Below are 24,692 nucleotides of genomic sequence, written 5' to 3' on the forward strand. Positions count from 1 at the left end.
ATTGTATTGTTTGCAAATTGTACTTTCTCGTTAAATTTGACAGAATAAAAAGTGTGTTTTCGATTAAAGCATTATCGTATATAAAGTTTCCGATAAATAATTGATTATGAACGCGAATTGTTTTATTAACAAAATGTTATGTTTTCCTAATTACGGGACTATGTCATCCCTTGTAGAATCAATTATGCGAAATACGCGGTAAGGAAAGATAGGCTGATAGATATTGATATTGTTCGAATATCAAATTAGTTTATCAATAAATATCATATATATTTTGGATAATAATAAATAAATAAATAAATATTGGACAACATCACATACATTACTCTGATCCCAATGTAAGTAGCTAAAGCACTTGTGTTATGGAAAATCAGAAGTAACGACGGTAACACATTCACGAAGACCCAAAACAACATAGAAAACTAATGAACTTTTTCTACATCGACTCGGCCGGGAATCCAACCCGGGACCTCGGAGTGGCGTCCCATGAAAACCGGTGTACATACTACTCGATCACGGAGGTTGTCGGCGTTTTGAATATTTTGGATGTTTTCATGGGGTCATTTATCATGTTCATATTTATTAATACTCCAAAATTAAATTCTGTTCGGTCTCTTTAAAATAACAAAACTCTAGACCCTGTCCAGAATGTTTTTGAAGTAAAAATACAGCGGCATCTGTAACACTTCAACAACACAAAAACAACAAGAGACTCTTTCGTAAAATCATTTTTTTTTTAAATCCTAGTAAGAGCCGAAGTCGAATAAATTATATTATATTTAATTGGATCTTATCATTGCTAATTAACTAAATCATCCGAATATCGAATTACTGATATCCATTGAAACAAACGTCTAGTTCCGGCATCTTTTTAAACAAATTGACGTCCAGTATTTGATCTAGAAAAAATTAACCGTCGTAATTTTTATTTATTTACAAAAACATAGAAATTAGGAATAAACATAAAATATACATATAAAAGTTTATCGTCTATTTCATTACAATTTATTTGTAATAATAATGTATTCTATAATCTAAATATTCTAATACTTTAAAGTTATTTTGGAATTATGATTATGACTTATGATTTCTTAAATTTCACATTTTATATTAAAATAATACTAATACCAGACTTACTATATATTTATTTATTACATATATGGTAAAGTTTCGTGGAGTTTGTATTCGTTGATTTTTATTTATTAATTATATACATTGATTTCATTGTTATATATAATTCTTCAATTTGAGAAAAAATGTAAGTACTGAGTTTCTTCAGGCTAGTTTTACAATAAATTGATTCCTGTAACAAGACGATACAAAATGAATATTTTTTTGTTTGGTTCAATTATATTTAGAAGCTTATCTTCGTGCGGCGCGAAAAGAGTACCATTACGATTGAATTTGACGATTGAATTTATAATGTTTCAGTATAACGTTGCTTATTTATTTATATATAAAATTTTAATTTCTGATCGTGTAAAATATAATTTTGTATCGTTTGATTTTGAATAAGAAGCTATTAAACTACCTGTTTCATTACTGGCATAAATAATTATATTACAAATATATTTTATGATATGTGTATATACTATATAACCTACCTTATTATTTTTTATTTTTCTTAAAACATTTTCATATAACTTCTTAATTTAAGATACAAACAAACATGTATATTATGTATTTGTAACTAACAATTTGATACAAACAGCTATTCTCTTAATGTTGTAAACAGCTATTCTCTTAATGTATTATCGTTTTAAAGCTATAAGTGGGTTGAATCAGCTTGCGCTGAATTTTCATTGCTTTGAGGTTTTTCGGGCAATTTTGATATTGCGTCTTTCTTTTCTTCTGCTTCTAACGCTTTTTTCCTTGATTTTCCTAATTCTGTCCTGTGCTGTACATAAAATGTTCTGCAAAGGAGAATTTATTTAATACCAGAACAGTTTAAAAATCATTATACCTATCTAACTAATTTTCTAAATGCAATAGTTTGGATGGATGTTTGTTGCTCAATGACGCCAGAACGGCTGAACGGATTTGAATAAAATTTTGCCCAGGGATAGATTATGGTCTGGAATAGCACATGTTTTTTTCCCTAATGGTCACATCCACCCCGCGGATTTGCCCATGAGTGAAATCTACTTATTATACATTGAAGAAGCGTATTAGACCAGGCTTCTGTACTATGTATTAAAACATATGTATCAAAATTTCTATAAGAGTTTCCCTCTTATATTTTGTTTCACCGCAGATGTATGAAATGTGAAAAATGTGAACATTCTAGAAAATCGACAACGTATGGACGCGTAAGAAAGGTCTATGACTTTTAGCTTAAGATTAACTTATTAGATCAACTTCACCGCCTTTCTTTTCCGTGAAAAGTGTGACCTCGTGGAAAAGTAACAGTGTTACCACGTTAAAATATATTAGTAAACTTACGCGAGGATGAAAGATGCTGGTACAATCAGGATTGCGCTGCTAATGAACACCGCCCCTGGCAACACGTGTAGCGTCTTCATGTAGAGCCAAGAGTAGAATGGTTGGAAGACCAGAGACGCCAAAGTTTCGGTCAGTGAGAACAATGAGTTCACTTTAGCTATGAAACGAAGTTATATATTATTATTATTATTTTGTTGTTGTAAGTGATTGTTAATAAATATAATAAATAAATATTTGTCAATACACTAACCTTATACTAACTATAGCGATACAGCCAGATATACGAACGAAAATTTGAATTGACTAACCTTTACCTGAAGTTTTTAGTTTAAGGACAGAGTTTTGTTATTACTAAATATTAATTTTTGAAAAAAATGTAATATTAATAAACTTTATATTGACATGTTTACGGTGAAAATTTTGTTTATTAATAAATGAAACGCGATGTGGCCAGAATGTATGATGTAATGTGCCACTTACCAGTTTCCTGTTTGTCGACCAATTTTGAAATAATTGAGCGTAGAGACGTAAACGTGGTGCCGTTTAGCAGCTCGGCGACTGGAACTGAAAATAATTTTTACATAAATTTAAAAATTTGAAAATAGAATGACATTCGTTCGAAAAAAAAAAATTAACAAGATATATGAACTATGAGGAAAAATTTTAATTAATTATTACAAGATTATATTTGTACCGAATACTATGATATTAAGCTGCCAAACACTATCACTTTTTGACAACAGTTTGAGGGGCGTGTGTACAGGCACAAAGCATCTTAGTTTCAAAGATTGGTTGTGGGTTTACCATGTAAGGAATGGTTAATATTTCTTACAGCGCCAGTGTCTATGGGCGGAGGTGACCACAAATTTATATATGTAACTTTTAAAGGCTTGCATATAATCCTACCTAAAGTAATAGGTATTGTTAACGTGTTAATGTTTTATAGTTGGTAGAATTATATGCCCTTTTAAATTACTAAATATATAAGTTTGAATATAGAATGTCCAATGCAACACTGGCTATAAGAAATAAAAAGTATGAAATAAATTGTAAGAAAAATAGTAATAATTTATTATTTATGTTCTCTGGCTGGTTTTTTTTTTTAATTATATTGATATATTTGATATATTGATAGTTTTGATGTATAAACAAATTACACTGTCAAAGCACCTCTAACCATAAATTCCAATATATATTTTCATATCTCTTGGGCACATATATAAAAATTAAATTAAACCAAGAATTATTTATCTGTTATTACCATACGAAATGTGTATTCAACTTTTAAAACATCATCGATTTAATTATTTGTAGTGGACGGAAAATTGTCCCCATAACACAGGATTTTCCTAGCATGGGGGTCATTAATCTATTATCTTGTTAAATGTTTTTCTAAGTACTCTGTGTGTATCATTAATCTTCTGTACTACTGTTATTGGCAAATAAATATATTATTGGTATTATATTATTCTTATTAAATATATTATATGTACTAGCCCACTCACCACTTAAACCGAGACATAATATGGAGTATTGCTGGTTTTCGGCAGATTGGTTTTAAATATAGTAACTATCCTACACAAAAGTCTATCATTAAAATATTGTCAATCGATGACCAAAGATGATATCAGATTATCTGATTTCTTGTCCGCTTTTGTTATACAAATATAAAATACATATATACACATACAGTCTAAATATAAGATAGGTTTATTGTTTATATACAATTGAAAATTGAATACATACTTAAATACATTTCTATATCTGTTTTGACGAAGGCAGTCCAAAGAGAACCGACGAATTTGCTGGTGACCGATACGAGGCAAAGTAGTGAGTCATCGACCTGGAGTTTTCGGCTTAAAATTGTTATAGAGAACATCGCTCCTGAAAACAAAAAAAAACAACTGGATTAAAAAAACAATATTACCTAAATAAAACAGATAGATAGATTAATTTAAAGAATCTTTATAAAAGCTATTTCATAGTTATACAACTGCTTTAATATTCTAAAATCAGAATTTGTTTTTAAATTAAAAAAAAGACAATTTTGACATTAGGAAAAATTATTTCATTTCATATAAGTTTTCAGTCCTCAATTTATGACTCTTTTGGTAACAAGTACTATACGATTTTTAATTTTCACTACGGTAACTTTTCGTAGTCAACTTACACAGCAATTACAAAGATAGCAATATAACTAGTCTCATGAACGTCCATTATTCTCAGTTATAAAGCTTAGAGTATAAAAACTACAAAGCGGACAAGGGAGTGTGCAACGAGCTTTACGGAAACGTCGCTTCCCACTTTACGTAACATTGTTCAAGTTATACGAGGCGTGTAATCGCACTTATTCCTGCTTTGATCAAAAATTTAATCGGACAACCGTACAATTATTATCATTTTATATCATTTATAATGTGTGTGTGTAATTTATAAGCGACTGAAGTTGGTTTTCGAAAACGGAACAAAAACATGACACGAAGATAAGTTTAATACTAATAATCTATTATAGATCTATTATAGATATTTACTCGCGACGGCGCGCCGCTCCGTATTTCATTATAAGCGTTTTAATATAAGAAACCTAACCAATATAATTTGTAATTTTTTTCTGTTTCCCTTAGTCGTCTTACGGCCACTCAGACAGTGTAAGCGCGAATGTCACTCATTCATACCAACGCACGTCGGTAATTTCACGGAGGTGCTTTCGTGAGTGAATATATATAACTAAGTCAGTTTTTTTTATTTATTTTCTCTGAATTAAACCGAGAAAGAAATAATAAATAAATCTTAAGAGATTCTTTCCAGTACATTCAAAATGGTAAGAGTAATATTATAGACAAACGATTATTTAACAGATATACACGTAACTTTTTACAAAATGTAAAAAACAATATCAGTAAAAAAAATCTCGGTTATGTAAAATATTATACATAATTACACAAACAGTATACCTGAGCATACATAACATAGATATATAATCACATAAACAAAACAAAGTAAATAGCTAAAACTGCATGATTTTTAGAACGAAGTTCTTTTATGCTGCTTAGAGTAGAGTAAAACAGCCGAAATCGTCACGGAAGTAAAAAGCTCTATGTAGGTAATCTCTCTTTCTCTCTCTCAGTCTTTTTGTTTTATATACGGTTTTATTTTTGTTTTAATTCGTAAGGGATTTAAATAACAAGAAGCATTTCTGGTTATTTAATTATTCTTAACGTTAGTAATTTATATAATTGTGTCTATTATTTAATGCATAATATACATATATAGTACCACGTTCATATAGTAAGTACGTTCGTTCGTTACCAACAAGGTGTTACTACGACATCTCTAATTTTTTTGGTGATAATAGTGCACTGTTTACAATGGCTTCGTTATGAGGGTGTGCAAAGCGCATAATTGTAACCGTTTTATATATGCGTAACCGCATATATAGAAATATATGCGGTTACTTAGTTTTACCATTTAAAATTTTTTATAACATTGAATCGAGAAATTCCTTAGATTTTATATACGAAACAGTTTCTTTCGCATTATTTCAAGAAACGTATCCAAAAACTTTTTTCCGAAACAAATAACTTTTTACACAAAGTTTGGACAGCTTAGAATTCCCTCGTTTATAACCTTATTCTTCCTGTTAAGTTCAATAAAGGTTTTGAAAGTAATGTTCTTTAATCTGATATAATCTTAAGAAAACAATATATATTTTGTTGGAGATATTTTTTAAGAGTTTTTTTTTTTTAAATCATCTATTGTATCTTACTGAGAACCGCCTTAATTCAGTGGTGAAAACACGTTAATCTTAACCAAAGATTGGAGGTTGAAATCTTGGCGAACACTTGTATTTTAGCAGGTTGAAATTAAGTCGTGTGGTGGAAAGCTCGAAACCTCTTCGGAACTATCCTTTGGAAGGGAACGAGCTTTTTTGATAATTCATAGTTCTCGTTTTTCCTTTATCTCCTTTACCACCTAGGACAAGATAAGTATATAACAATTCAGTGTTTCTCTGAGTTTGAACCCACAACCGGTAAAGATGCAAGAAGAGTATTTGACTCATACCCACTCACATACATACTTAGCACTCTCTATCAAATAGGACATTTACATCCACTTAACGATAGTGTAAGAAATTATGTTTAATTTACCAAACGAATGCAGTATTATGGAGTAACTCGTGAAGAGACCGTATTTGACCATGTCCCAGTTGAGTCGATTTCTCACGAACAGGTAGAATATAATATGTTCAGCTGAAAAAATAATTACAATTTATTTACATTTATGTATGTTAAAGTTAAAAATGTTCATTATGTTTTGAAACTGTACAATATTTATTATGACATTGTTGAGCAAAGTTTTATTTTATATAAATTTTATCTTTTATGCAATTTTACAGAATTATATTAAAAGTAAAGCTACGAGTATACGAGTATGCACTTGTTTCTCTGTAATGCCACATCTACACACACACATATATATAAATATATGTGTCTGACGTTTAAACATTCGAAACATCAGAGGTATATTTACACATATTTATAGTGTAAAAAATGAATGTTTTAAAATAAAACGATGTTTAAATTGGCTACTGCAGTTCAATGGTATATTGGGCTTTTCAAATATTATTGCGGGTTTCTTAGTATACAAACCCTGGGATTATGATCACTATATTAACATTAAGTGGTGTTTGCGAGAATATTAAATCAATAATTACAAATATATTTTAATAAAAAAATAAGTTAAATTATTTTACTCAATATAACGAGCCACTTTTAAAAATAGAATATTTACATAATTAAATTCAAAAAAAGGTTTTCTAAAACATTGCAATATATTTGAAGTCATAATATTACATATAAAGCTCCTCAAACATATCATGAAAGAATATCGTTAAAAATGACCCCTGAAAGTCAAATAGTAACATTTAAACTGAAATAGTGTGCTCTAAATGTTTAACACACGAGTCACGTATTACTCACACATGGATGGGCCGAACAGTATGAACACAGCCAGAAGAGTGAGGATCACTTTTGACCGTCTGTTTGAGGGTCGTTCACGGAACGCGACGCTGACAGTATCCAGAACGTGCGTCACATCGAAAAACGATACCTCCTTGTTGTCGCTTCGTTCAATCTGAAATATGTAAATGGAATGAGACAGGCCGATGTTGGACGCTTTGATTTTTTCCGTGGAATTGGAGTGCGTTGAATGGTTACGTAAGATGGAAAGCGGCTCCGATGTTATTAGTGATTGGTTGAAGCTGTACCTTCAGGGAATTTCGATGAAGATTATTTGATGTAATATTTAATGAACGTAAAAGTACTCGAATCTTTATATTTGAAAATATATTATTTCAGTCTTTTTTATTATATGATTAGTTAAGTACGTTTTAGGATAATATTAATTAAATAGTCAATATATAGCCCTGTTTACACCATCATGTATGAAATACACATACATCTGTACACACACACACACAAGCACGCAAGCACTTAAACACCTTCATAAGTGATATATTTATAATTATAACACTTGTATGACCCAGACGTGTTTTTTTTTTTTAATTTACTTTATTGGTAGATTTATTATACGTCATTTTAACTTGATTTTAGTTGAATTGTGTTGCAAAATTGTAGTTTATAATATATATAGTTTATAAATTAATAGTTAATTTTGCAATTATTAATAATTTATATTTTTTATATAATAATTGATGATAATTTTTTTTGTAGTATAAGTATTCCTGTTTTGTTACAGCGCTATCTATTGTCCTATTAGTTGTTAACTGGTTGGTCCTATGGTATTAGACACAACCAAGTAGCCTAACTACTTGGAGTTCAAACTTACTTCATGTACCAAATTTCAGTAACCGTTTGGACCGAATGGTTTAGTGGTTTGGCCATAAATGGTTTTGGAGCAACGGACAGACAGACAGATTTAATATAGCTTTTATAATATTCGCATAGATTACTATGGATATAAATGAGTAACTCTGCGTTGTTATGTTACAGAAGTAACTAATAGGTATATGATCGTTCATTGAATTAAAAATAGTATTGACGTTACAATTTGAAGAAAAATTACATATTACTATTACGATTTTATAAATAAACACTGTCAAATATACATTGCCGTAATTTCATTTATTTGGGTTAAGCTTAGTGTACAATCTGCACTGGAAGTACTCAGCAGAAGTTTGCGGCTCGCGCCCACCTAACGCTTCCCCTTGGGAATGTTTGTGCTTGTGGATTGGTTCTCCGCCACAATACGGGCAGTGGGCTTATGTTGACGTTCTCGATTGATAGATGCGCTTTACAAAAAATCCCTAAGCCTAAGTTCTTTTTGTGATTCAACGGGACAAAGACTGATGCACAATCTGGTATGAATAGATGAAAAACAGATTAGATGTAAAAACACTAAAATCCAATCTTTGAACGAATTGGCAGCGAGTGCCAATAATATATATAAACCCCTATGCTATGTAAACCCTTAACTGTTTTTAAGAGTAATATTTTTAATATATTTTTGACGGTCTTGTAGAAGTATATTTGTAAATATTTGTAAAAGTCGGTTTTAATTGGTAACTCTCACAGTAGTCACTGATGTAGCCGTTAAGAATTTTTTTTTTTTAAATTCCATCTTCGTTTTGAATACAAGTGTGAATAAGCAAGACTTATTATAATCGGATTGGCGGTAAAGGATTAAATTTATAATAATATAACATATAATATATTAAATATAGATAAATAATAGATGAACGATGTCAGCTTAATTAGCTAATTGTCGTGGAAATCGTTCACGGTCGCGGTTTTAAAGCGGTCCGAACGTTGCAAAGCACATTATTGTGTTAAATAAAACCGCATAACTGCCAACATAACCGCTGATTGCATTTTACCAATTGTTATTATATTTACCAATAGCTGTTGCATAATGCGATGTCCGAAATTTGCATTATTGATTGATTTCGTGCCATTTTATTATGACCCATTTCGGTTTTTCTATTTGAATTCGTATTCGATATTATTTGACATCCATATTTACTTATACAACTAATTAACTCCGAGATATTTTTTTAATAAGTTAACGTTTTTAATGGAATTTAATTCAATACATTCCATTTTTAATTTATTTAATTTGATTTTTAATAAATAAATTTGAGTATATTAATTTCACTAAAATTTATTATGAATTTGATTTTGTAATTTAACATTTCAAGTGATTGTGATTTATTTTATAGATATTTAATATGGAATGAATGGAATTTTATTCTGGTTAATTAAATATATTATTAATATAAATGGTAAATAAGGTAACGAATGTTTTATTAAGTTGAGTATTACTGTTATTAAGTATAATTCGTATTTGTGAACAATAAAAAGGTTGCTGTTGTTTTACATGTACCTAAAGGCGTAGACTGATCTGTTAATCAGGTTTTTATAAAAGATTTCAGTAAATTATATGATAGTTACAGTGGAAAACGATCCGATTTTTCTTTAATAGTGGAATGTTTTAATATTTGGTTGTGGTAAGTAATTACTTTCGCTGAAACAAATAAAAACTAACGACACCAAGGAACGTCCACTTTCTATCTTCAAAAAACACGTTTCTGTGAATCAGATACCAGAGCCAGGCGGCTTTTATTTATAAGGAATATAAACAAAAATAATTCTAATTTCAAAAATAAATTCGACCTTTTGTAACTTTTAAGGATACGAATTTTCAAATCGCTCAAATACCCTTTTTTAAAATATAAACAGAAACTTAAAAAAACTTCAAAAATGATTTACTTCATTATTACACTTTAAGCCATGTGCTGTAATGTGCGGTTATTATTTCATAAAATCAGAGTCTTTTGCCCACCAGTGGGATATATGTATATAGATTATTTCGATAACTATTAATCTTAAAAATATATAATCAGCTTACCTAAAAAAATGTATCATATATATTTTCATATGCTACTAGCCGTTACCTGCGCTTTGCTCGCGTGGAAATTGATTATATTATATTATCTACAGAATAATTTTAAATATTAATTTAATAAGAAAAGTTAATTTAAGACCTTTTTGTATACCACTATACCACATTTGTGGTTCGACTTTCGAGCTAGATCCACCAGACTGAGAGCTCACTTTCGAACAGGCCATTTAAAACTGTTCATGCAAAAATAGTCTTCTCTTAGGTCTACTCCGGCCATTTTATAGATTTGACCTTTTGCTTTATTCTCACCTTTTATTTTTATGAAGAAGCAGAATTTAAGCGCGAACTGTACTCTCTTGAACTTAAAGGGATATTCTGATGGTTACAAAGATATTCTTCTAGGCCTTAAATTCCTCAGTAAAATTATTGGCGCGCCAAACTTCTAATTTAAAAATGACGGATTTCAAGTCTAACCTATATACGAACTTTCAACCCCTATTTCAACCCTTAGTGGTAGAATATCCAGAAACGCTTAAATAAATATCTAATCATTTCTAATCAGTAGCCTAAAAATAAAGATTAATGCTTGTAACTTCAACGATGAAGGACTTCCATACAATTTTCTAAGCCTTATTTCACGCCCTAAGAGGTAAAATATGAAGAAACGCTTAAATAAATATGTAGTTGTTTTTAATCAGTATCCCAAAAATAAAGTATCATGTTTCTAACTTCAAAAATGACGATCAATTTCAAAAATTATTTTTTACTAAAGATTCTTAAACCAGCGAGGTCACAATGCAATAACATACAATTTAGAGACACAGCTACCACGATCGTCTTCATCATTTGACGCTTCGCTGACCATCGCTTGCAAGTCGCGCTAAAACACAAACATTTAATTTCATGCTATTCGTGCATGTCATGTTATAGATAAATACATAATCACAATTAAAGTAATTTATTCAAAGGTATTCGATATTGTGTAATCTAATCAAGTTGAAATATTTGTGTTGACCTAAAATTATCAAGTACTTTGTTAGACACGCGGAAGCGAGCCCAATGTTATAGGTAGGCGGACGAGCAAATGGATCACCTGATGGTAAGTGATCACCACCGCCCATACACAATAGCGCTGTAAGAAATATTATCATTCCTTACATCGTCAATGTGCCAACAACCTTGGGAAAATAAGATGTTTTGTTCCTTGTGCCTGTAGTTACACTGACTCCCTCACCCTTCAAATCGGAACACAATAGTATTAGGTACTGCTGCTTGGTAGCAGAATATCTAATGAGTGGGGGGTACTTACCAAAAAGTACTACCACCAAGTAATTATAGCTTTGTTTGATACATACAAAAATTAGACGCAGATACTTTGACGCAATAGGGGCTGGATAATAAAATTATTTAATGTTTCAATGCTAAGCAGCCCCCCCCCCCATTACCACTCTCATTAAGAAGAATGAAGAGCTTAGTGCGCCACATTTATATAGTATAGCATTGTGGCAGAATTAGTCGTGACACGTGCAAGATAAATTATAAATGGTAAACTGAAGTCGTTTTATTTGTTTTGCGTAAAGTTAGTTCTTTGCTTCGATTTCCGCCTACTATCATCGACAAAGCTCCACGTGTAATGTATCATCTGTACAGTCTCAGTTACTTGGTTTTTTGCTTTAGAATTTAATAATCTGAAGGTGATTTTTTTTTCCTCAAACGATATTTTATTTATTCCCCAGTACGGTGCCTTATGTTAAGGACTTTATTGTTTGAGATTTTCAAAACTGTCGAAAACTGTATCGGGGCATTTAAGTTTTTTAGTGTTTTTTATTATATTATACATAAATCTTAATTTTCTTTTATTGCTTATCAGCTAACCACGTACCACTTATTATATAGTACCCAGGTGGTACAATATCAGAAGACATAATAGACGCGTAAACGCTCAGAATACGAACAAAAAAAGCATAATTTTTATAAACAAAATTATTTTCAATGTATATTACCTAAATTAAATTTTCCTGTTAACCGATTCATATGTTAGTTATCAAATGAAATAAATAAAACTAAAGCAAATTTGTTGAAACTAATAAATGCTTCTCGTGTGTGTGTGTGTGTGTGTGTTTTAAATAGTTTTTAGTATCATATCTATTAGTAATAAATTTATCAATAGATTAGCGATTGTGAGTTAATCCACCATCATGTGTGATGATTTTAAAGGTTACAAATGAAACTGATAAGGAACAAAATTAAAACATTACACGAACTAAACTATAAGTAAACTTCTCTTGGTGGCTTAGCTTTGTGCAAGTCTGCGTAGGTATCATCCACTCATCAAATATTATACCGCCTATACTTAGTATAGTTCTGTTGCACTTTGAAGGATGGTGGTGCATTGGTGTTTTGGTGGGCAATTAGACAGTCCACCTACCAATATCATAAAAAATATAGTTCATAGCTCGTATTCGATAGACGTTATTGTAGAAAAAATAATAATAAATCTTATACTTGTAGACTGAAATACAGCATACAATAATTAAACTATATATAATATATAATTACTTTTCATAAATATACATTGTATGTTATAACTGTATTGTTTGATTAGTTATTGTAAACAATATATAAAATAAATAAACGTGTTAAGTTTTCTAAGATAGAGATTACATTATTATATTTATTTAGGAATAAGATCCATTGTCTGGAACTTAATGGTAATATATAAATATCGGGGTACGTCAGCAAAATGATATGATTACGATTGACTAGTTAACCGTCCGAACATCTCGCGTGCAAAATAAATTGAACTAAATTTATACATCCTTATAACAGTTATTTTTATAGATGAGCTAATGATATTTAATCGAGTAGAAGTATAGAATAAAATATGGTCAGTTTTGTCCGTATTGTCATCGTCAGAAGTATGATCTATATATAAGGTAATAAATCCGGATAGCAATTAAGGAACGGCTTTTGTTTCTGTATCTGTGCAGCTACTTTGCTGTCCTTTCAGAATATCTATAAAAGTATTTATATTTGGCAATAGAGTAACTGATGAATGAGGTTCTTGGTATTCTATGCCAACCCGTGTAGGTTGGTAAAACGAGCGGTTGGCATAAAGCCCTTTCCAGTCAAAAGGAGTTATTGAAAATTTTAATTTTGTTCTGGAACTACAATATCACTTAAACATTCATACAGACCTTGTTTTCATCAGATTTTAATGAAACTAAGGATGTTTATACATTAATGGATCACTTGCTAGGATAAGCTATGGTCGTGGTTAAAACATCTTGAAATATATGAATTTGTATTTATAATTTATTTGCTTGTTATTGAATGATAAGCACTTTTATATTAAAATATGGCTTCACAAAAAGAGGCCAACAATTTTGGCGGAAACGCATGTTATTATGTCATTATAACGAAGTGTCCAGACACATTATATATGTATGCCGCACCTCAGCTGCCATATGAAATCTGTTAAAGCGCTATATATTCTATGAAAACCTTTCAAATGGAATAATAAATTATCGCAACAGAAATGGTCTGATTCTATTGTATTTGCTTTAAACAATCGTTGAAACGATTACTCTCTTCAATCCGATTATTTATTTAGCGCTGAAGTACGTGATATATATAAATAATGTAAAAGTGAAATAACAGACTTTAAATGTCCCTTTATTGGGCTCAAGGCTCTTCTACTGTTGAGGAGAAGGCTTGGAACTTATTCTATTACCATGCTCCAATGAGGATTGGTGGATTTTTATTTATAGTATAGGTAGATGGACGAACAAATGGGCCACCAAACTTGGTAGCTAAAATGTTATGTCACTTGTGCTTGTAGTTACATTGGCTCACTCATCGGACACAATTGGAACACAACAATACTAAGTATTGCTGTTTGTCGGTAGAATATCAGACAAGCGAGTGATACACGTGTGTCTCCATGTATAAATGTAGATATATATACCTACTATACCCAGTAGATGTGATAGATTTTTATCCAACACATGTAGGTTAGCTTAAAAATAATATTTAATAATATTAAAAATAATATAAAGAGATAAATTACTACTTACGACTGGTAGTCCTTTGTCTTTGAGCCAGTCATCGGGTTCCTTCAAACAAAAGCAGCCATAGAGAAATACAACGATAAACAGTCCAGTAGTCATAGAAAATATTCCGTAATATCCCATTCTTTGGAGCAAGATTCCGCTCATTCCAATTCCAATCGGTAGTCCTGCAGTCATGCAAAAGTTGACAAGACCAACTCTAAAGGTTCGCGACTGCTCCGATGTTATGTCACTTATATAACTAAATACACCAAGGAACATTGTCACCCAGCCACCAGTGGCAGCGGTAAAAAACGTCTCTAAAAATACAGTCACTTGAACAGGAATTTCGTAGAAGAAGTAAACATTGACCAAATTGTTGACAGACGTCGCAATTTCGCCGACAATCGGAAGTAATATGCAGAGTTTTCTTTTACCAGTTCTGTCGCTCCAAGCACCAAGAAACATGATCAGTATGCACGGTAAGCCGGTGTTGATTATGCTCTTCCAGATGTCTATTGATGATATTAATGTTTGCACTTCTTTTTCGTATGTCGAATAATTGTTGGTCGTTCTTTTAACTAATGCATCACATATTTCATCTCCGAAACCCAGATTTACTCTGCAAGCTTTGTCCAAATTAAAATTACCCATTGCAAATCGTGATATTACACTTGGTATAATGAGGCCGGCTAGCAACGGCTCTACGGTTATGTTTTCTTTTATATGCCATAGTTTTTCTGTAAATCCTTTGTCTTTATATTTTTTGTGTATTTTTTCTTTATTTAAAGGTCTTTCTTCAATGTTGGCTTTCGATTCTTGTTTTTCAGACATTTTACCAATTTTATCGTTGGTTCAGAAATGAAATATTTCTTTATACGTTTATATATTTTTCCATTTTATATTAATTTGATTTAAACACGAACGGCAGTCACAGTTACAATGTTCAATTTAACACAGTTAATGTCAACGTGACAGACACAATAATTGCCTTTATTATTTACTTGTCCGATATATTTGTTTGATATCAATTAAGCGCAGATAATGATAAAACGTAGTCACAGATAATTGGCTTTTGTTTTGTATTGGACGGATCAACGTGCGTTTTATTAATGCTGTTGATTGTGGAATAAATTTTTATGGAGTCTTTAATTTTCTTATCATCTTATTATCTATTGAATGATATCTCACGCGTGATAGGCTTCAAATACATTAATTACAAATCAAACATGTGTATGTATACAATTATGTTCAACAAAGCATTCAGCCACGATTAATTAATTGTGTGTTTGTATACTTCAGTAATATTAATGATTACCTATTACATTTAATGTACCCAAGGATACGGTACTTATCAAAATATGTGTGACATCGATTCATTTGAACATCTTTTTTGTTATCTTATGTATAACTAGCAGAAGCCGTGGCTTCGCCCGCTTGGAATTTTGCTTGTGACGAAAATGCTTCAAAAACGTGTCATTATCTTAAATATATCTCAAAACATGTAAAAATTATATTGTATAATGTCTATGTCTATTTACGAGGTATCAACTTCCTTCGTACTAAATGTCATTAATCGATAAAGCGGTTTAGTCGTTAAAACGTAACGACAGACAGATTGAGTTACTTTCTCATTTATAATATTAGTACCGAAGTACAAATTTGAGCGTATAACACAGAAAAAACTTTTTAGCTAATAAAAAAACAAGAGTGATTATATTAAATAATTTTAAATGTGGAATACTGGTATAATAATGTTTTAATACAATTAAATATTTCAAAAAAATGTAATGTGTCACAAAAGTTACTACAAGATATTTAATTTGTTATTTGTCCGTTAACCATGAGGCAAATTTTCAAAATAATATGACTGATTATTCAAAGTCATATTTTGGCTCGAATGTGGATGGTCATTGGTCAGTAGAAGACAATGATGAAATGGATAACCAATTATTAATATTTGGTCAAATTAATAAATAGAGTCTTAGGTACAAGACATACGGCAGTCTCCTGCAGTTTTTGTACACTGCAAATGGGTCATCTGGTGGTAAATGGTTACCATCGCCCATTGACATTGGCATTGTCAGAAATAAATCCTATTTACTGCACTGCTAACCTCGGTGTTTTGTACCTTGTACCTGTTACTTTAGTTATTAAGGCTTAATAACACTTCAAACGGGAACACAAAAATACTAACATATTACTTTTGTTCGGAAAATTATTTTATTATGAGTGGGTCCCACTTACTCAGGCAGTTTTGTCAAAAGTCAAAGTCAAATATCTTCATTCAATATGGAAGTATTACACTTACTTATTTATAGTCAAAAATCTACCGCCGGTTCCGAAATTAATACCTCGGACCTGAGAATATCCGACGAAAGAAACTCAGTGGGATTTTTTTTTATTTCATACTAACAAGTATTGATTTCATGTTTTCATGTACAAAGCCTTACAAAGTACCAAGTAAATCATCTTACCGCATCTTCAGATACTTAGCGAATGAGAGCTAGGTATGCTAGTTGTGTTACTTCGACTTGTTTATAAGCGAATGTCTCTGTAGGAACATTCGTATTTTACTATATTTAATACTTACTATATCTACAATTTTGTTACGATTTTTGCATATATTTTTTTTAAATAATAGCTCTCAAACTTTGTTAATTTATATCTTTTGTGCCTGTTATACAATACAAAAAAGGTTGCTAAAGGATTCTTCATTTTAGTGGGTGTCCAATAACACTGTTGGTTTATTTATTAAATTGATGACGGCTATCTTAAAAAAAATGAATATTGGAAAACTTTTTCAAAATATTTATTTGAAAAAAAAAACATCACTATATACATACTACAATATACATATATCAATGACTCCATGAAGACGGAGAGCAATTTCGTGAACATAGGATTCACGTGCGTTTGTAATTACATGAAGAGCTAATTACTCCATACTGAAATACATTGGTATAAACTGTAATTCACTTCACAATATACCTCTCAACGAATATTTCGTAGATAGATCGAAAGATAGATACTTAGAAGGCAACCAACCGTATAATAATAAAGTTTTATGTATTTACTAGTTATTGCCCGCGGCTTTGTTCGCGTGGAAGTTGAATATATTTACAGGTTAAACGTTAATTTAAGACCTCTTTGTATACCTTATTGGTGTGTATTTAAAACCTTAGGGTAGAATATCCAGAAACGCTTAAATACGTATCTTAGTCATTTTAATCAGTAGCCCAAAAATAAAGTGAGAAAATAAAGTGAGTGTGTTTTGTGAGTGAGAGGATCAACGTTTCTATGCTTATACATCTAGGTTAGGTATTTTTCGGTTTCATTAACATTTTCAAAATAACTTAGTATTGTTGAAGTCTGGTTTGAAGACTGGGGAGCCGGTGTAACTACAAGCACAAGAGACATATTTGTTCCAAAGGTTCGTAGCGCGTGGAAGTTTCATTACATCGATAAGGCGTTTAATATTTCTTACCTGCCTATGTATGTGGGCAGTGGTATACGCTTAGCATTAAATTTATTTAAACCCATTCGCAAATATAACTAAATATTATATTATATATTTAGTTATTATATTATAACACCAAGAAATTTTTCACGTATGTTTGCTACAAATAAACTGTTACTAATACCACGACCTTAGATATAATAGACACACGAAGGGTTCAAGTGCTTTCAGAAGCAGGTAACAAATTTCAATAAGTTTTAGTGGCCCGATCGTGGATTGGAATCCAGGACTTTGTGCAGCCAGCGAAGCAATTAAAGTTCGCATGTTGGTTAATGTTAGACACTAGCAACTGTCGCTCCAGAGATCGTTAATAACCGCGTCAAATGTAACACTAAGGCTAACTAACGTTATGAATATCATTATTTATGTTTATGTAATCATAATACTATGTATTTAAAAATACCGTACAAAAAAACATAAAGAGTAGTTGTTGTTTTAATATGGTCGAAATGAGTTGCGATTAATGTCTAGTCCGTTCATATTTAAAAGATTATTGATTATATTATATCAGGTATCATCGTAATGAATTTAGTTTTAATAAATGTAGCAAAATCCTTGTACTGAAGTATGCAAATGTTTTTTTTTTAAATTAATTGCATATCTGGAGTCAATTTTGTTAAAAAAATATACAAACGCATTTATTGATATATTGAACAAATGTAAAGGAATATTTTGTCAACAATAGCGTTTGACTGATAAAAGTCACAAATTTTACGTCACAAACGTTCACAAACTTTATGTTACATTAGTAACAATTTTTATTAACTGTATGTGTTGTTATGACCTGTTTGCATAGAGCCGTCTTTTTCAAAATTCAATTCGATAAATTGGTAACTGGGCTCAGAGAAATATAATCACATCGCATACATTTTTAATGAGACTGGCAGTTTTGGTTGAAAAAAAAAAAGGTTTGTTTTCTTTCTATTTAAATAAAGAATTTTAGTAAATCTAATATTATAATAATGCAAATTTCTGTAAGTGAGCCTTCATGTTTGTGTATAAATGTAATTAAATTGTATGAAAAGATTGATTACTTGATGATTAACATCAATTAGCAAGTACACTCGGCTTAAAACTGAGAATGTCATTGTCTTATCAAACAATTGGAGCACAGCGATTCCGTGTTATTTAAATATCGTGACATTAATCAAAATAATTAGTCATATTTGTTCATTGCTTGATTTTCTCAAAACATTGTTTGAAAATTGGCTTATAAATAACATTATGCATTATACGATGTTTATTAAACAACGAATATTTTAAAATGTTCTTAAATGTATGTCTAATAATTCTATGTTGCGATAACTTCTTAAAAATATTTTCGACTTTATCAATAACTGCGTCTTTGTCTATCGAATGCGAAGATGATGATAGAAAACAATACAAGCAAGCTATGGGGTAGGTAGCGTGGTGGAATAAACTCTTCCTTCGATTAAAAAGGAGAGGAGGTCTTTCAATGGAATGGAACCCTTACAGTCTATTACTAACGTGATAAAAAATGATGGAAAGCTTGACCTACATCAACTTAGTAATGAAGATTTTAAGCATCCCAGTAATAAAAACAGAATCTTTTAAATCTAATTATAAGAAATGGGATGGAATTGTTTGACTTATTTTTATAACAAAATTATGTTTTTCAAATAACAGAGTGAACGTCAATGATCTCAAATTACCGCTATCTTTGTCATTTGACAAGTACGACTAGCAAAAAAAATTAATTAGACAATTTTAAAATTGAAAAACTTTTTTTTATTAATAATATATTTATAAAAGGTAACCAAGTTATAATTGGTTTAAAAATAATTTAAAAAAGCTATGAATAAATATGTTCTTATTTGAATCGCACTGTAGTATTTGCAATATCAGTCATCAGTTATGGTATCAAAGATTGTTGTCATAATAATTTCGCGATTATGATCTATAATGACCCGTTTCTAGCATGAAATCGACTCGACACCCGGCGTAATATCATCCCGATAAACAATATAATCACATGGATACAGTAATAATAATGATTTATCTAGAACTTCTATGATTATCCACGGTTTCGCAATGGAACAGCGTGATGGAATTAATTACAAACCACGATGAGTTTGCGACGTCTACCCCGACGGACTTCCACAAAAAGGGAATTCCCTGAGAATTCTATCTGAATTACTTGCCAATTAGATATTATAACATTCATAAATGATGAGTTTTACTTAGTCATTGGATTATAGCGGGTATGACTAAATAAAAACATACTCGTAAACAAGACATTAAATTTATCTTGATTTTTTACATACATTCTGTAACTTAACAAAACTCGATAATATCATTAATTTCTTGATAATAGCGACCGTGTACGCGTTGAAATCAGCTTATTGCAATGCAACAGTGAATTATGAAAATTATATGTCATTGTTAATGTTCCGATGCGATTATTCTGGTCCGGTTGAAAGCGTATTCGTGTCAAATTTGAGTAAGTGTATTGTAGGGTCACTGCGTGGAGCAATCTAATTACAATTCAGTAGTATAGAGCTAGTTTTAAATATAACCAAATAATTACTAAAAAATTAAATAATCTTAAGAAAATAAGCTTTTATAATACCATATACTAAAGCCAAAAATGTGGCCGTTAAGGACGTACGAGTGAAATCTATTCTAAAATTATAATTGCGAAAGTAACTCTTCCGGGTACCTCCTTAAACTTAAACCACTGCAGCGATTTATATCAAATTTGGTCTGGATATAGTTTGTGTATCAAGAATATTATTATATATTATATTATACGCGTAATCAATATCTCCAATAATAATAAAAAAAGGGTTGTCCCGAAACTAGTGGGGGCGAAACTTCACGTTTATACAAAAGATATTTTAGGAATTTCAAGACCTATGACAGGTTTTATTTTGATTTCATTGGAGTTTGTCGAAACATTTTGCTTAAATTTTGGTTTATGTGTTTCTTTTTTTTTCTTATACAGCCGTAGTACTGCTCTCTAACCAGCCAGTAACTTTCCTCCGCTCTCTAAAATTAATTATGTGTTAAATTATAACAATTTAGTATAAATTGCAATCAAGAATTCTCTTTAATTTTCTGCACATCTACGGTTGGAGCTCTTCAAAATCAGAGCATTATCGATTTTTTTATATAATCACTAGAATAAAAATTGGCTTACGCTATTAATATACAAGATAAGAATCTTCATTGTGGTACCTCCTACCGACCTTGGGAACTGAGATGTTAATTATATCCCTTGTGTGTGCCTTTTTTTTTATGGCATTGGTTGGCGGACGAGCATATGGGCCACCTGATGGTAAGTGGTCACCACCGCCCATAGACAAAGCCGCTGTAAGAAATATTAACCATTCCTTACATCACCTATGCGCCACCAACCTTGGGAACTAAGATGTTATGTCCCTTGTGCCTGTGATTACACTGGCTCACTCACCCTTCTAACCGGAACACAACAATACAGTGTACTGTTATTTGGCGGTAGAATATATAGCCTGTAGTTACATTGGCTCACTTCATCCTTGGAACCGGAACTCAATAACACTAAGTATAGCTTATTTGGAGGGAGAATATGTATTGTGATGAGTGATTGGTACTTATACAGACGGGATCGCAGATAGCTATACTCACCAAAAAGTTTTTATTTAAATTTTTAACATTGATTATTTTATTTTTATATGTATTATCAGGTGGCAGTTAAATAAAAAATTGTCATTGATTTTAGTGTTTTCCTTGATTTGCTTGAATCGTTAACATTTTATGGAATTGTATATCGTTTAAAAACAATATATGAGTAAATGAAAAGTAAAGTCCATCACATTTTAAGTAATATTGATTTATATTTTTTATGTAATTACAGATATAAGAATTAGTTTACTTAGAACGTGTGTAGATATTATTATTGATACATTTATCTTATTTTGCAATCACTTTTGATAATTTGAATATATTTATTGCAAATCTAATTAAAGGCTTTGATCTTAATAACTAGCTTCAGCACAAATGAGCCGAGTTGGCCCAGTGGTTAGAACGCGTGCCTCTTAATCAATGGTTGCGGGTTCAATCCCAGACAAGTACCATTGATTTTTCATACTTTTGTTTGTGTCTACATTCAGCCGATTCGCATCAATCCTCATTGCAGCATGGTGGAATAAAGCCTTAGTCCAGTGGTGGGACATGTACAGGCTCTTTCTCTATATATTTATTTAAACTAACCTCGTTTAAAATGCACTTAGAACGTGTGTAGATATTATTATTACAACAGAAATATAAAAAGCAATTTGAAGACATTCGTAAATATTTAAAAAAACAAACGACACGAATGCTTAATTTGAATCAGCGATAAGTTAAGAACTGTGATTCCTGTTTGGAAAACCTGTTGTTTTTTTTATAAAACTGTAGATCCGCAAAAAGTGATTTATATTTTGCAACAGACGCTGGAATTAATGTTTTTTTGCGTCTTTGCAAAAAAATACAAAACGTATTAATTATTATTATATTTTTATTAAAAATTAATTTATATTATTAATTATTTTTATATTTATTAATATAAAATTGACCTATTATTTATGAATAATTTATGAACCTGAAAGTTATTTTGTTAATATAAAATATTAAATGAGCTAAAGTTAAATTGATTAGTCTTGATCCAATGTTGCTATAGACGATGAATCAACCGATGCAGGCGTCAGCTGAGCACGAGATAAGTTATAAATGCAAATTAAGCACATATTCAGAGGTGCACAGGTTTGAACTCACAACCTTCGGGTAAGATACACGCATGTGTCAGATTAAGTAAGAAATAAATAAATAATTAGACACTTACGAACAAGGCTTACACTATGTATTGTATGTTTTAATCAATTCTGTAATAATGATATTTTAATTTAAGTTATTTTTGAATTGTATTGATAACATTGATAAATATTTTTTTTAACTTTTATTGTCTTAACCTTAAAATATAATAAAATAATCAAGGAATAGAAATTATTCTTTGAATATCCTGACATAATGTATTAAGTTTCGTAAAAAAAAAATCTAACACATACATGCGAAAATGCACGCGTTTTAACACCTAATATGTGTTTGGAGATTTTTTATATTCGACTTCTGCTATGTTGTATTTACATTTCTCCTACATATTTAGTAATAATATAATAATAAAAACTCTATTCTTAATAGAGTGATTTAACATTGTTTTGGCTACATAAGTCTGTACAATTTTATTCTAAAACGGTAGTTGAAGTGCTGTATTCCTAGCTTAGTTATAGTTTTAAGAAGTAGCAGTCTTGGTCCAATTTTTAATTGTTACAAATAAAAATATTATTATATGATTTAATTTATATTTTAAAAGAATAATTCGGTAAGGAATGAGTTTCTGGAAGTAAACAAATGTTTTTATGTAGTCGTCCTTACGTACAAAGGCACAAATAAATAAATAAGGCTATCAGACCTGTCGAATAACTAATTCACAATACAGGTGACCCAAAGCCCTACCTAGCTCAAAAACTAAGCCCAGCAAGTATGTGTTGAATATTAGTTATGTCTCCAAATTTTTTTGCGTACTAGTATTTAATTAAAGAAACTACAGTGACGTTGTATCATTTAAACACGAATATTCACCGGCTATTTTTAAATAACTTGTTTCGTAAAATATGTTTGTACTTGAATCTACGAAACGAGTTTTTCTATCGTGCGTTGTCACTGATGATCTCAGTATACTTATATCATATTAAAAAGTGTTAATTCAAGTTTACATAATTGATAAATTGCATTTTTATTTTTTGGCAATAGGAAAGCCACTTTTATTTTAATTTTACGAAATATTTGTCAAAAATATTTATTAAATTTTTAATTATAAAAAAAATACTTATCGTTAGTTGTTTTGGAGACTTTCCGTTGTTTTATTCGTTAAGTATTTTAATTTACGCACGATAGTTTACGGTGAAATCACTGATAGTAATTATTATATATATTATTTCTCCGTTAGTATTTATAGTGTTATGTAATTTTCTAACGCAACGAATTGTTTCAATACGGTCGTGTTGGCACTGAAATTTTTGGCAATAATTTTAATAGTAAAGAGTGTAGAAAGATTAAAAAAATCTCCATTTTTTAATCTAGCAAACATTTCAATTAATATTATGAAATTCACTCAAAAAAAAACAGTGAGAAGAATTTAAAACCTTTTAAATAAATAAAATAAAATATTATAACGTTTAAAAAATAATGTTTTTATAGAGTATTTTACTTTAAGCCGATTATTATTATTGATCCATCCAATAAATCCGATAAAATCTTACAAAAGAATGATTTTTATAAATAAATATTTAATATTCACCAATGTCCACTAGTGTTTATCATCATCACAACTTAAAAAAAAAACACTCGTAAAATTAAATTTAAATCTTCATTCTAGTTGATACACCAATCACCGATACATGAGTGATCAAACACGTAAACAAACCGACAGCCATCCACGATTGTAACAAGAAGCACAGGCAAACGTCATGACGGAACATTTAAAAGAAATATAGCCTTTATTACAATGGAATAAGGACTACATTAAAGGTCGATGTGTTAGTGAAAACACTGGTTGCATAAATGCTATTGTTTTTCAAATTTTATCTTTACGCATAAAGTTATAAGACCTAAAGTCGGTTGTATATAATGTTTTCTTCTATAGGTAATCCTCGTGTCCAATTACTTACTTAACCAATTTCCTTCGTTTGACTTGTCCTTTGTGGCTATACTAAATATAGACG

The 24,692-nt window shown here is 30.4% G+C and overlaps 1 protein-coding gene across 2 annotated transcripts; it reads right to left on the bottom strand.

Moving 5' to 3' along the window:
- Nucleotides 1-1,754: 1,754 nt before the first annotated feature.
- LOC125064290 (proton-coupled folate transporter-like) lies at nucleotides 1,755-24,353 on the bottom strand. Of its 2 annotated transcripts, XM_047671250.1 has the most exons (8): nucleotides 24,269-24,353; nucleotides 14,439-15,526; nucleotides 7,422-7,575; nucleotides 6,591-6,692; nucleotides 4,189-4,326; nucleotides 2,923-3,006; nucleotides 2,443-2,599; nucleotides 1,755-1,913 (listed from the first exon to the last, which is right to left on the bottom strand). In XM_047671250.1, the coding sequence occupies exons 2-8, from the start codon at nucleotides 15,243-15,245 to the stop codon at nucleotides 1,766-1,768; spliced, it is 1,590 nt and encodes a 529-aa protein (XP_047527206.1). In that variant the 5' UTR covers nucleotides 15,246-15,526; nucleotides 24,269-24,353; the 3' UTR covers nucleotides 1,755-1,765. The 2 variants fall into 2 exon arrangements, with proteins under 2 accessions (XP_047527206.1, XP_047527207.1); XM_047671251.1 differs by lacking the exon at nucleotides 24,269-24,353 and having other exon boundaries at nucleotides 14,439-15,558.
- Between the last annotated feature and the right edge of the window lie 339 nt (nucleotides 24,354-24,692).

This window comes from Vanessa atalanta, chromosome 5 (assembly GCF_905147765.1).
Source record: "Vanessa atalanta chromosome 5, ilVanAtal1.2, whole genome shotgun sequence".
Lineage (NCBI taxonomy): Eukaryota > Metazoa > Arthropoda > Insecta > Lepidoptera > Nymphalidae > Vanessa > Vanessa atalanta.